The following is a 14060-nucleotide window of genomic DNA, read 5'->3' on the forward strand; positions in this document are numbered from 1 at the left end:
TAGATTTTTTTCCAAAACAATGCAACAGTGCATTAATTTGGAAAAAAAATCTACCAAAATAAAACTGCACATAACCAATTGCTAAACAAGGTAAAAGAAATAAAAAACAAATATGTAAATCATTTAAAACTTTTATTTTTACTTTTATGTGATACAAAATATCTGTGCGCTAACATTTTCATAGGACAATTTTCATCAAAAACTATATTTTTACCATTTAATATATTATTTATTTCTTTACACCAGTCATTTATCATCAAGGAAATTCCTTTACATATTATAAGTTCTTTAACTTTTTCTTTATGACTTTCGCATGTCACAAAATTTAATGTTACAAGAGAAGTGGTTACCAATTTTATATATTCGGATATTTGATCCGATTCACACTGTGTTGATAAAATTAACAATGTGATTTCTTCTATATGCAATAGGCATTCCAGCAAATGTTTATTGGGATAGTGAAGATTGCATTTTTCTGAATATTTTTTCATAGTTATAAATTTTGAATAGATTTCTTCACCATCCCCTTCTAAATCACTTTTACACATTTCACAATAACCAATATTTTTATAAATTGTTTTAATAACCCAACCACTACAATAAGCAGCTGCTGCGCATTTTTCGATGTTTAACGGATTTTGGCTTTTTATTAAATTATCAATGTTGGTTAGATCCATGTTTATGTGATCAAAATTTATTATTATATTTTTAGGTAAGGGCCTAACAATGTTTTCATAAAAAAGGTATTTGAGATTTTGTAAACAATAGCCATCATCACTTTCGCAATTAGCCCCAATTGATTTAGGCGACACCATATTATTTATTAAAAGCGCTTTATAAGAAGCCTCAAATGCCGGCACTGTAGGCATTATATTTCGATGCCCATGAGCCCTTATTGCACCAAAAAAATTTTCTAAAGGGTCTTGATTGAAATTGCGCAGCAGTAACGATTTGAGCCCAATGGAATGTAATTTTTTTGTTATTTGCTGGAATGCTTCTATAGTTTTAATCCAACTTCTTAAAGATGGAACCACCCCTGAGCGTGCTCCACCAACAAATTGCATGGATTTTAATATTGGTAGACTTTTATACCACAACTTATGATGTGGTGACTTTGGCGAGACCGCAGATCGGTAAACTTTACCCTTTTCAATTCTGTTGTAACTACCGTTTACGGAATCGAACAAATTGTCGAAAAATAATAAAATTTCTGCAGTATCTTGAGCTTCTTTTGGGATTCTGCCAGTTCCTATAAACAAACACATTATATAGTTACATACAAGTATAAAATATATTTACATACTTGTTTTAAATAAAATTATTATAAGGTAGTCCAGATAGTGTCGTGCACCAAATTAATTTTAATTTATTAATTCGTTAATCAAATTAATTGTAGTCAAGTCCAATGTATTCAATGCATTTTTGTAAAATTAAATCCTTATGTTAAAGTCAGTTAAAAACGAATCTAGACATTATGAAATCATGGAATATTTCCAAGCAGATGACATGAAACTCTTGCAGTAGAAACTAAGTTATAAATTATAATATTCGTGACTATGATGACTGGCATAAAAGGCAAGTACAAATAAATGTTTACCTGCTGTAAATCCCATGGCAACGCTGACAGTTTTACTAAAAAGTTCCGTGCAGTATTTAACCTTCATTTTAGGTATTAAATTAGGAATTACATGGCGCGCGGTAAGTTTAGGAATTAAGCGCATGCCTTTATAGCTTGGGCCCTTTTTGTATAGAGCTTCTAAATGGGCCCATTTTGCCGTGCGCTTTTTCCCATTCAGAGTAAATTCCAAATTTTTTGTAATCAGATTGTTTCTTATTCCTTTTAAAAGATGAGGGGGGTCGTATAGTGGGTAAATTTTGTGTTCGTTGATTTCAAAAAACCCCCCTTTAAATTCTTGATTCTGCCTTATATAATGACCTTTGGTGTCATTTATTAGTGAATTTATGGCAGCCATATTAGTGGATCCCTGGTCGCACGTTGTCGAAATGACTTTGAGTCCGGTTGCTAAAACGTTTTCAATTACTGTTTTTAATTGCCTTTTGAGCTTCTCCGTTTTTGTGGATCCAGTACAAAAGCTATAAGCGACAGGCTGCTTAAATTTTTTGAATACTCCTCTGACCATAAATACCAACACGTGATCAGCAAATTTTCTTTCGCGTTCGAATCCGTCGTCCTCAAAACCTTTTATTTTATCGGTATGTTTATCAAATGCAACATGGGCAGCAATGGCCATTTCGTCAAATATTATAGAGCAATATCTATGCTTACTAGGCATTTTTTCTACCCTTTTCTTTAAATTATTAAAGATAATATCATTTATCCCAGGCATTAAATATGTTTTCGTCATTAATTTGTTCAAGGTAGTTTTTTTCGGCAGAACACATATTTGGCTCAGCAAGCGATATGCCTTTGGACTAGGTTTATATAATGATAATGCCAATATCTTTTCATCTAATGTGAAACGATGTCCTTTGGGGTGTTTTGTAGATTGTCTTATTTGCATATCAAAAAATGTTTTTGCTGCTGGTGACAAGTCTTTTGTAACATATTGATAAGCTTTGGAACGGGTCAATTTCTTGGCTATTTGTAACTTCTCTATTAGTCCCGCTTTTGCTTTTTTGCATCGTCTGAGTTCCGCTTGTGTTTTGGCGACTGCTTTATATAGATCTTGTTCAAATTGGTTCTTGAACATATGGCCTAAAATTAAGAAATGGTAAGAGTTAGTTTAATATAACCACATTATTATGTATAAAAAGAAAAATATATATTTTCCTTACTTCTAATAACACCACTGTGAGTCCTTGTGCTTGGCTGCTTGCTTGCTGCTTGCTGGTCATCCATTGTCATGGGCGGAGGCCTTTTAGAAGTTGGTTGTGGTGCACCTGAAAAGAAACACATTTTATAATTTACTTCATTCTGGTTCAAATGAGCATGGTATCTTGAAAGATAATAAGAACCTCTTCTTCTCTAATTAATTCTGGTGCTCAAATTCACAAAATTTCATACAAATAATCCGGCCAGATATTTGATTATGAGATTAGAGTTATGCAATAAAGATTTTGAATTTGAGTTTAACTAAGATTAAAACAAAGAGGCAAGATACGGCTTATGCGTCTCGTAAATGTCGAGTTCGAATGGCGTCCCAGGATGGCATTTTTGACAGGTAACAATCGGCCTTACCTACACATTACACGCACGGAGAGCCTTTTTGTAATGTTTTTACCCGACTGCGCCAGAAGTATGGTTATGTTTTTTTTAAATAAGCTCATACATGTGTCGTCTAAAATCATCCATAAGAGTTTATCCCGGCTCAGCGGCTGGGCATCAGTTTTCATTTATAAAATAAAACAAAACTTACTTCTAGTAACACCAGTGTAAATCATAGTGCTTGTGCTTGGCTGCTGGTCATCCATTGTCATGGGCTGAGGCCTTTTAGAAGTTGGTTGTGGTGCACCTGAAAAGAAATACATTTTATAATTTACTTCCTTCTGGTTCAAATGAGCATGGTATTTTGAAAGATTATAATAACCTCTTAAGACCTGATTCTGGTGCTCAAATTCACAAAATTTCATACAAATAAACCGGCCAGATATTGAGATTATGGGATTAGAATTACGCAATAAATATTTTTAATTTAAATTTGAGTTTTACCCAAGATTAAAACAAAGAGGTAAGATACGGCTTATGCTTCTTGTAAATGTGAAACTCGAATGGCATCCCAGGATGCCATTTTTGACAGGTAACAATCGGTGTTTTAGATGACCTAAACTGAACTGGCCCACCAAACTCATTGACAGGGGGACGCCACCATCGTTCAACTTTATAGTTTCCTGCTGCTTTTACACTGCGCGGAAATTAGAAAAGTCAAGTTAATGTGAACACACACCAAACAGCGGGGTGGGGATGAAAATCATTTATTTTTCATCCCCACCTCACTGTTCGGTGTGTGTTCACATTGACTTGACTAATTTCCGCGTAGTGTAAAAGCATCATCCAGCATGGAAAAAGTCGGAACCAGCTATCCGGTATTGACGGTGGCGCCCCGCTGTCAATGTCACGGATAGGACAGTTAAGTATATTGGGTCTATACCTACGCATTACACGCACGGAGAGCCTTTTTGTAATGTTTTTACCCGACTACGCCAGAAGGAGGGTTATGTTTTTTTTTAAATAATAATAACTCATACATGTGTCGTCTAAAATGAGTTTATCACGACGCGCATCCTAGCCCGGCTGGGCATCAGTTTTCATTTATAAAATAAAACAAAACTTACTTCTAGTAACACCAGTGTAAGTCATAGTGCTCGTGCTTGGCTGCTGGTCATCCATTGTCATGGGCTGAGGCCTTTTAGAAGTTGGTTGTGGTGCACCTGAAAAGAAATAAATTTTATAATTTACTTCATTCTGGTTCAAATGAGCATGGTATTTTGAAAGATTATAATAACCTCTTAAGACCTGATTCTGGTGCTCAAATTCACAAAATTTCATACAAATAATCCGGCCAGATATTTGATTATGGCATTAGTTTTACATAAGATTAAAACAAGGGAAGATACACTTATACGTCTCGTCACGCTCGAATGGCGTCCCAGGATAGCATTTTTGACAGGTAACAATCAATCTTACCCACACATTACACGCCTTTTTGTATTGTTTAAATATGAACAATTTAAGAACTAAAAAGAAAGACCACGGCATCACTTTTCATTTTAATACAATGAAAAAAAAACATGATGTCAGTGCCTTGTTTTCACGTCCACTGCTGGACAAAGCCCTCCTCCAAGGTCCAGCATAATTTTTTATATTATGCAATATAAAATTTCAGTGTCCTAGTTACAATAGGCTCAATCAATGCTGGGTTATTATTTATTCCGATTTTTGCCACTTGACATTTTGTCCATTGTTTCATTTTTGTTATAATCTTACCCCCTTATTAATAAAAAGTTACACAGTTGTTGAACACTGTTTTAAAATGATATTTCCATACTAAACGTCACTTTAAAAAACTGTTCAACGAGCGTGTAAGTTTTATTAGTAAGGGGGTTAATAATTAAAAGTTCTGTAAACTCTTATAACTGTTTATGAACTCATACTGATTTGTAAATAAACTATAGGTACAATACCATTTAATGTTTTGCTGTTTTATAAAAGAGAACACTAATCATATTTACTTACTAGTATTAGGACCACAATAGATCTCTTTATATGTGGGTGGCTGCTGCTCACACACGTCCATAGGCTCTGCTGTGTAACTGGATGGGACATCTAAAAAATAAAGACAAATTTAATATTTCATCCGTCATAAGAATAAAAAATTGCTCGACTTGGAGATATGTAGAACAACATACATGGTGACATTGCAAGATGTTGCCTTAGTATATTAGGAATGTCAGGACTTAATTTATGCGAAAGAAGAAAACCACGCTCCAGTCTACAGTGGTTGCGGGTTCCAATCCTGCAAGGCCATAATTTTGGTACAAATGTCAATCCATAATTATTATGGCTTTTATACATTATAAACATAGTAGGAACTTATTTATGTTAGTAGTTAGTGTCACAAAATTTATGTACCCTATTTTTATAGGGAACTTAGGTAAATGTGTTAGGTACAACTAGTTTATTACAAAATTAACAACTAAGATTTTGGAAGAATGGTGTATAATGTAGGTAATGATAACCTGTGTCTTAGTTTAATTACAAGTAATTAATTAAAAGTTAATAATTACGGATGTATTTTTACACAAATTCACATGCCAGCTGCGCTGGTGAGATAAATTGCACATCTCTTTAACATAAGACCACTTTTAAATTTAGTACCACACTATCTCGGTGAATAAAATTTTAGAATGTGTGAAAAAATTATTACATAGGTAATAATTATTATTGTCCTATATGTATATGTATAACTAACTAAAATACCTGGAAGATGCAGTGTTGGAATTGCCAGTTTGCTCAATCTGTTTTTCGGGTAATGATATATTTTATTAAAATGAAGATGGCAAATTCTTCTGTTGGCAAATATATGTTTGTCATCCTCTCCATCAATACCAGCATTTTTCACCCATGTGCGAAACTTTTCCAACTCTTTCAATGGATTCGGAAAGCTATGAAGAATGGCACCTGCAAAATGAGATTTAAGTTAATGTCAAATTGTAATCTTTCTCAGTTATAGTTTGTTGTAACACCTGAAGCTTGGCGCAAATGGGCTATTGACCAAAGCCACCGGTGGCCATCAACATATTAAAATACAAGTTATTTTTAAATTGAATTTTCTTTTATTATGTCTCCGTAACAATTTGTGCACTCCATTAGTTTAGAGTATTATATTATTGAGTGGCATTGTAAACTAATAGTGGGTTAGGTAAGATTACAAATTGTAGTCTAACTGCGCCAGATTATAATCTGGCATGAGTTCACAATTTATTTTTTGGTGGCATAAACATTTTTTTTAATTTTATCATCACGGATTGCAATAAATTTATACTCTCACAAGTTTGAAGGTTGTTTGTTGTTAAGACTTTAGTTGTACTTTATTTAGATACCTATTCATTCTACATCATCAGATTAAGATGAGATTGAATAGTAGGTAGGTACAAGTTTTATTAAAGTAATAAATTTTTATGGCACTTGGCAGCTAAGTAAAGCATAAGGTTGGTTATTTGTAGGTAACCATTTATTACTGTTACAAGTATTTATTTACTAACCATTTTGAAGTGATGATTTGCATGAAGAAACACAGCAGATCTTCTGAGGCATGGTTGTGGTCACACAAGCACATAAACAAAAGTAAAAGTTCACTTTCTCAGAGTCACTATCTCAACACGACACGTAGGTATAACAGAGTCACTATCTCAGTCACTTTCTCAACACACACAAGACCTGAAGTTAGAACGGAGGAGCATTAGCTCGACTCAACGTTTTACTATCAAGGATCGCGAATGCAAAGAGAAAGAAATCCAATAAGAAAACGGAGCGCGCAACAGCAACGATCAAGTTTTCAAATTAGAATGTCAGATTTGACGTTCAAGTGGTTAACCGACATATTATGGAAGCGTTCACACGATTCAAGACTTTTTAAAACCAATTTTAATTTTTCTTGATTATAAAGTTTTAAGAGACTATAAAATATTTTATAGAGTTCTATTTCAATTAAATAACTTTTAATAATAAAACATTGTATAACAAATTAATATTTTTATAAACGTAAACGCATTTTAAGGTCAAAAAAGTACGGGGTCAGGCGGATAGATGGCGCTTGCGAGCCTCGATTTGATACGTATTAAGAAAGACGAACTAGCATGAATTAAACCGCGTTGTTCTTGTTGTTGATGCTTGCACGTTGACTTAATTTATTATTTAAATAACAATCCTTATCAGTCTTTCTTATCAACGTTAATCAGAATTGTGAATTGCGGGAGGGTCCGTAATATTTCAATAAATTACGTAACCTAAGTGACTAGTCAAATAAGATAATCGCTCCATACCGGCTTCCGCTCAGTCTAAAAGTTTTAAGTTACTTTGCGCTTCCACAAAATGTTTAAGGTAAGAAAATTATCTTCATAAAGGTGTTGATTATGTAAAATACTTACAAATAGCCTTCCTTAATTGTTTTTTTATGTATTTTTACGCAATGCCTGCTGGTGTTCTAAACTTACAAAGTTATCGATAAAGTTTCTAAAAATAAATTGTTTCACCGTATGAAGGTACATTATGTACATTATTTGGTTATATTCAAAAATGATCAAGTGCTGTCAAGTATTAATTATTGTTACAAAATAAAAATTAAAGCATTTGAACAGGGTTTAGTTGGTTTAGTCACGGGAGGAGCGTCAGGGCTGGGACGGGCGACTGTGGAGCAGCTGCTGAAGCAAGGAGGCCGCGTGGTGGTGTGTGACCTGCCCTCCAGCCAAGGGCAAGAGGTCGCTAAACAACTCGGAGAGAACGCTGCATTTGTACCTGTCGATGTGAGTATGAGAGACAGGTTACAACCCAATTTTTTTAGTAAAATCACTAGTGTTTGGAAGGAGAATTATGTAAGTTATGTTTAACCATGGAAAATGCCTCCTTCATTGAATATGGTATGTTTTGTCATACTTTTATTCAGCTTCAGATTGTTGTTCGACTTAAGCCTCTTCCCAGGATCTTTATGCTTCTTTGTTGACTATTTGTGGCTATCATGGTCCTGTTAAAATGTGATAATCGTCCCTAGTGTAGTGTAGCCGGCCTAACTCTCTTTAGTAATATATTGGCAGTAAATAAATTGCATACTTATTGATCACATTTTTGTCATTTCAGGTTACCTCAGAACAAGACATAAAGAATGCGCTACAAACAACATTGGACAAGTTTGGACGTCTTGATGTTGCAGTCAATTGTGCTGGTATTGCCACAACGTCTAGGATATACAATTTCAAAAAGAATCAACCTTTCGACCTTAAAATGTTCCAAAAAACCATTGAGGTTAGCTTAATAATCATCAATTATTTTGTTCATTTGTTTGTTGTGTTATAATTACTACTTTATTAATATTGTATACGTAGATATTCGGGAATACCGGGAGAGCACGCGTGCTGACTCACCTGACGTGTCTAGACTGGTTTTTCAGATCTACCCCCAAGTGGGGTACATGACATGCCTTTCCCCCGGGATAGTTCACTATCACTTTAGTCTTTAAGTTCTATCACTAGTCTATATTACTGACACTTACACAACACATCCCTCTTAACAACTATAACATGCATTAACTTTTCTATTTAAATTAATCGTCCACTTCACTTCCTAGATCTTCATCTTCCTCTTCATCTTCATGTGTTAAGTCCAAATTTGGTTTTTTGTTGTGGGACTGTTGAGGTGATGCTGATTCTGAGCGAGCCCTTTTATATTGTTCAGGTGCTGTTTGTTCATATTGTATCCTCCGTGTAGCATCAATATCCTGTGGCCCTGATACTCCTATAATATCTGCCCATTTTGAAGGTGAGGGTATAACTATGGTCTCCTCCTCCTCATCATCATCATCTTCCCTTAGTTTATTTTGTTCTCTTTGTTGTTCTGGTTCTGTTTCACCTTTCTCTTCCCCAAATAGATGAATCTGGTTTATGTGTCTTTTTAGCAATTTTCCATTCCATTGAATTAAGTACCTACAAATTCCTATTCTCTTCTCTACCACACCTTTGATCCATTGGGGGCCTTTGCCATAATTCCTTAAATAAACAGTTTGTCCAACCTTTACTGACCTCACATTCCTGCTTTCATTTTCTTCCAATTCTTCAAGCTGTGGTTTATCTTTGAAAGTAAGGGGATTTAGGTAGTCAAACTTGGTTCTGAAATGTCTGTTATTTAATAATTCTGCCGGGGTTTTATCGTTGGTGCTGTTTGGCGTTGTTCGTAGGCCATATAACATTGATGTAAGTTTCATATGCCAAGATCCAGGTGATTGTTTTTTAAAGTTATTTTTAATGGTTTGCACAGTGTGTTCTGCCTGTCCATTAGAGGCAGGGTGATATGGTGCAACTAGAACATGTCTTATACCATTTGATTTGCAGTAGTTTTGAAACTCCTCAGAAATGAATGATCTTCCATTGTCACTCACAACTGTGTCAGGTAGCCCTTGTTCTGTAAATATTTCTCGTAATGTTTTTATTAGTGTTCCACTACTCATATCAGGAACAATCTTCACTTCTGGCCACTTTGAAAATGCATCAATTAGAATGAAAAAAGTTTTCCCTTGAAAAGGTCCTGCGTAATCCATATGGAGCCTCGACCATGGCTTGTCTGGTCTTATCCAACTGTGTGTAACTTTCTTAGGCATGTTTCTATTTTCTGCACAAGTATTGCAACGGTTTATCATCTGTTCTATATTTTTGTCGATAGCTGGCCACCAAAAATAGCTTCTAGCTAGAGCTTTTGTTATTACGATACCATCATGGTTCGAATGCAACTCCTCCAATACTTTTGCTCTCATCTTTTCAGGCAATACTACTCTATTACCCCACAGAATACAATTTTTAAAAGAAGACATTTCCTCTCGTTTTTGCCAAAATACTTTGTATTCTGTCTCTACTTTACTTGGCCAACCATTTCGTATCCAATATAATATTTTGCTTAATTTTGGATCCTTTAGCGTCAATTTTGCCACTTCATCTGCAGAGAATTCTAACTCAAGTGGAGTTTCTTCGATAAATAGTACCCCTGAATATTCTTCTTCCACTTTGCCTTGGTCTGTAGAAGGCCAGCGGCTTAGAGCATCAGCATTTCCAAGTTTCTTGCCCTGAACATAGTCTATTTGATAATCATATGAATTTAATAATAGAGCCCATCTTAACATTCTTGGTGAAATAATATTTGGGATTGGTCGTTTTGGATCAAATAATCCTAGCAAAGGTTTATGATCGGTCCTTATCACAACCTTCCTGCCACTTATAAACTGATGAAATTTTTTTAACCCAAATATTATCGCTGCTGCCTCCTTGTCTATTTGTGCATAATTTCTTTCATGAACATTCATAGTTCTAGAAGCAAACATGATGGGTCTAACGGTGCCATCTTCCATTTCATGTTCCAATACAGCTCCTAGCCCATACTGAGATGCATCACATGTTAATAATAGTTTTTTCTTGAGGTCGTAGTGAACCAGCGTGTCTTCACTAGTTAACATTGTACGTAGCTTTTCAAAAGACCTTTGATGTCCGCTATTCCAATGCCATTTCATGTCACTCTGTAACAATTTGTATAGGGGTTCGGCTATAGTAGCTTTATGGGGTAGAAACCTATCGTAGAAGTTTAAGAGCCCCAAAAAAGCTTGCAGCTCTTTAACATTATGAGGTGCTTTGAAGTTTTCAATGGTCTGAATTTTATCTTTACATGGGTGTACTCCTGATTCATCGATCATATAACCCAAAAATTTTATATTTCTCGCCAGAAATTGACATTTCTTTTTATTAACTCTTAATTCAGCAAAATGTTGTAACTTCTTCAAAACCATATTGAGTCTTTTATTGTGTTCCATGACATTAGTTCCCATCACCACTATATCGTCTAATAGTACGGCCACTCCAGGAATATCAGCTAGCAAGGAAGACATAAGTCGCTGAAAAATGCCTGGACATGCTTTGACACCGAATGCAAGTCTTTTTACCTTGAAAAGACCTTTAGGGGTATTAAGTGTCAATAGACAAGATGTAGGCTCATCTACTTGCACTTGTGTATACGCTTGTTCTAAGTCAATTTTTCTGAAAACTACCCCCCCTTGAAGATGTGTGAATGCTTCATCTAGGGTAGGCAGTGGATATGTATCAGTGTCCGTTGCCATGTTAACTGTTGATCTGTAATCTCCACATAGCCGCACCCCCCCGTTTGATTTCAAAACGGGCACAATAGGGGTAGCCCAATCAGAATGGGGTACAGGTTCTAGCACTTCCTGTGCCACCAAGCGGTCTATTTCAGCACACACTCTCTCTTTTAGCGCAAATGGTATAGGTCTACACTTAAGAAATTTTGGGGTAGCCCCATCTTTAAGTGTAATACTGACAATTGGTCCAGTATATTTACCTAGACCCTCTTCAAAATATTCCTTATATTTTTCCAATATGTGTTTAACATCTTGTGTATCTATTTTTATATTATTTATTCCCTCAAGTTGAATATTCAAATCACTAAACCAATTCCTACCTATTAAGCTGGGTCCTTGCCCCTTGGCTATAATGACAGGTAAATTTTTAACAATTCCTTTATAATTGACAGGTACAAATACTTTTCCAAGAATGTTCAATTGGTTATCCGTCCATGTTTTTAACAATATGTCTATCTTACTGAACTGTGGTAATTTATTTTTCCATATGAGTCTGGCAGTCGGTTCACTGATTAATGTAAATGCACACCCCGAGTCTACCTCCATTTCAATATTACAACCATTGAGAGATATATTGACCATATATGCAGGCACCCGGGCTTGTCTTACATTGTTGATTGGAATTTCATATAAACCATTGCAATTTGATTCTGACCTAATGTTATTGTTTTTCTTTTTGCTTAAACATACTGCCTCAATATGTCCCGTTTTGTCACAAAAATTACATTTTACCCATCTAAATCACACTCTCCTTTGTGTTGTTTACCACACCGGAAACAATTTTGTTTTTCACTTTTTTTATATGAAATTTTATTAATGTCCATGGGTTCCTCAAACACTTGAGTTGGAGCTTTACTAGTATTAGGTAAAATGATAATGTTAGAGTCACAATTGGCAGATTCATGCGACAAAGCAATTTCACAAGCCAATTGAAATGTCAAACTCGTTTGTTGTAACATTTTCTTTTGAATATCTTTATCTCTGATCCCGCATACCAATCGATCTCTTAGTGTGCGGTCGACATTCTCAAAATTGCAGTGTATTGACAATTTCCTCAAACTTGCTACATAATCTCTAATTTTTTCCCCGTCTTCTTGATTTCTAGAGTGAAATTTAAATGATTCCACTATTTCATTTGGCTTTGGGTGGAAATGATTGTCTAAATAAGTCTTTATAGTTGAAAATGTAACCTCACTTATTTTTTTAGGAGCAACCAATGACGATATTAAATCAAATAAATCAGGGCCACATACCGCAAGTAAATTCGCTTTCTTTTTCTCGTCTTCCTTCACTTCACTGGCTTCCAGGCAGTACCCAAACCTAGTGATGTAATTTTCCCAACAGCCATGTGCTACATCAAACTCACCAAACTTTACCACCATTTTTGCACTTTTCACTTTACAAATATTATTAATTTGTTGTTTATGCACTATTACGCAATTTTACACTGTTTTACACTCGTCGCCAATATTGTATACGTAGATATTCGGGAATACCGGGAGAGCACGCGTGCTGACTCACCTGACGTGTCCAGACTGGTTTTTCAGATCTACCCCCAAGTGGGGTACATGACAATTAATTAAACACTTGTTGCAGGTGAATTTGATAGGCACATTCAATGTTATCAGACTATCTGCTGGTTTAATTGGAAAGAATGCGGCAGATGCAGACGGACAACGGGGCGTTATCATCAACACAGCTAGTATTGCAGCATTTGATGGGCAGGTAACTAAATATAATAACTAACTCTTTATAGTATTATCCATGACTTCTAATGATTATTTTCATCAATATCCACTAGCCCTGAGCCCTATCAGGTTTAAAAGTTGGTGATAGGTATTTGTAAAAACAATCAATTTTTTTTTGTATCATTCAAATCCTTGTGTAGTGATGTGTATTGTGTAGTCAATGAGATCAGATTTAACATGTTTGTTGGAAAATAACAGGAAATCTCAATAGGCAAAACTTGTTATTCTATCTCTACCTACAGAACAGTATGTTTTTGCCATGTTGTTTATAGCGTCATGAATAACTTAGTGTCATGAATGTCGTGAACATACATTTTTTTTAATATTTCAGATTGGTCAAGCAGCATATTCTGCGTCTAAAGCTGGAGTGGTTGGTATGACTCTACCAGTCGCTAGAGATCTGGCCAAACAAGGAATTAGAGTTGTCACCATTGCACCAGGTAATTAACAATATTAAATCACGATTTGTTTATGTGTCTGAAAGCAAGAGCTAGTTTCACCACTTCGTAATGAAGTGCAAGATAATTGGGACGTGTATAAGCGCCTTGGAAAGGGCCTAAGTACTGAATAAAAAACTTTGACGTTGACTTTTCAGGTTTGTTCCGTACACCAATGATGGAACAGTTGCCCGAGCCTGCGATCAAACAATTGGAGTCATCTGTACCATTCCCATCACGTCTTGGACACCCTCAAGAGTTCGGACTGCTCGTCCAAAGCATCGTCCAAAACCCCATGATTAATGGAGAGACGATACGTCTCGACGGATCCTTAAGAATGCAGCCTTAATGAATGTCTTCTGAGTAATCTGGGAAATAAAATGAGGTAATGGAGCTATTTTATAAGTAGATTGGTGGTTGATTTTGTATGTAGATATGTAAATAAATGGTTGATTCGAACATTTAGTTTTTAAAGTACCTAGTGTTCCCAATCCATCGTCCTATTGTAG

General features: G+C 35.3%; 3 protein-coding genes across 4 annotated transcripts in view; 1 reads left to right on the forward strand and 2 right to left on the reverse strand.

Moving 5' to 3' along the window:
- LOC135087228 (ficolin-1-like) overlaps positions 1-12956 on the reverse strand; it is a 38298-nt gene extending 25342 nt beyond the window's left edge. Inside the window, exon 1 of the transcript XR_010260718.1 lies at positions 8599-12956. The gene's annotated coding sequence lies outside the window, so the exon portion shown is untranslated. The remainder of the gene's footprint in view (positions 1-8598) is intronic.
- On the reverse strand, positions 68-7067 carry LOC135086612 (uncharacterized). 2 transcript variants are annotated; one of them, XM_063981361.1, is made up of 8 exons: positions 6724-7067; positions 5939-6139; positions 5195-5284; positions 4294-4389; positions 3378-3473; positions 2797-2901; positions 1598-2716; positions 68-1249 (listed from the first exon to the last, which is right to left on the reverse strand). In XM_063981361.1, exons 1-8 carry the CDS (start codon positions 6773-6775, stop codon positions 120-122), a joined length of 2889 nt encoding a protein of 962 aa, XP_063837431.1. In that variant the 5' UTR covers positions 6776-7067; the 3' UTR covers positions 68-119. The 2 variants fall into 2 exon arrangements, with proteins under 2 accessions (XP_063837431.1, XP_063837432.1); XM_063981362.1 differs by lacking the exon at positions 68-1249 and having other exon boundaries at positions 1467-2716.
- On the forward strand, positions 7327-14010 carry LOC135087231 (3-hydroxyacyl-CoA dehydrogenase type-2). The gene is made up of 6 exons (XM_063982074.1): positions 7327-7561; positions 7819-7983; positions 8315-8479; positions 12963-13091; positions 13446-13554; positions 13710-14010. The coding sequence occupies exons 1-6, from the start codon at positions 7553-7555 to the stop codon at positions 13898-13900; spliced, it is 768 nt and encodes a 255-aa protein (XP_063838144.1). The 5' UTR covers positions 7327-7552; the 3' UTR covers positions 13901-14010.
- The last annotated feature ends 50 nt before the right edge of the window (positions 14011-14060 follow it).

Source organism: Ostrinia nubilalis, chromosome Z (genome assembly GCF_963855985.1).
Source record: "Ostrinia nubilalis chromosome Z, ilOstNubi1.1, whole genome shotgun sequence".
NCBI lineage: Eukaryota > Metazoa > Arthropoda > Insecta > Lepidoptera > Crambidae > Ostrinia > Ostrinia nubilalis.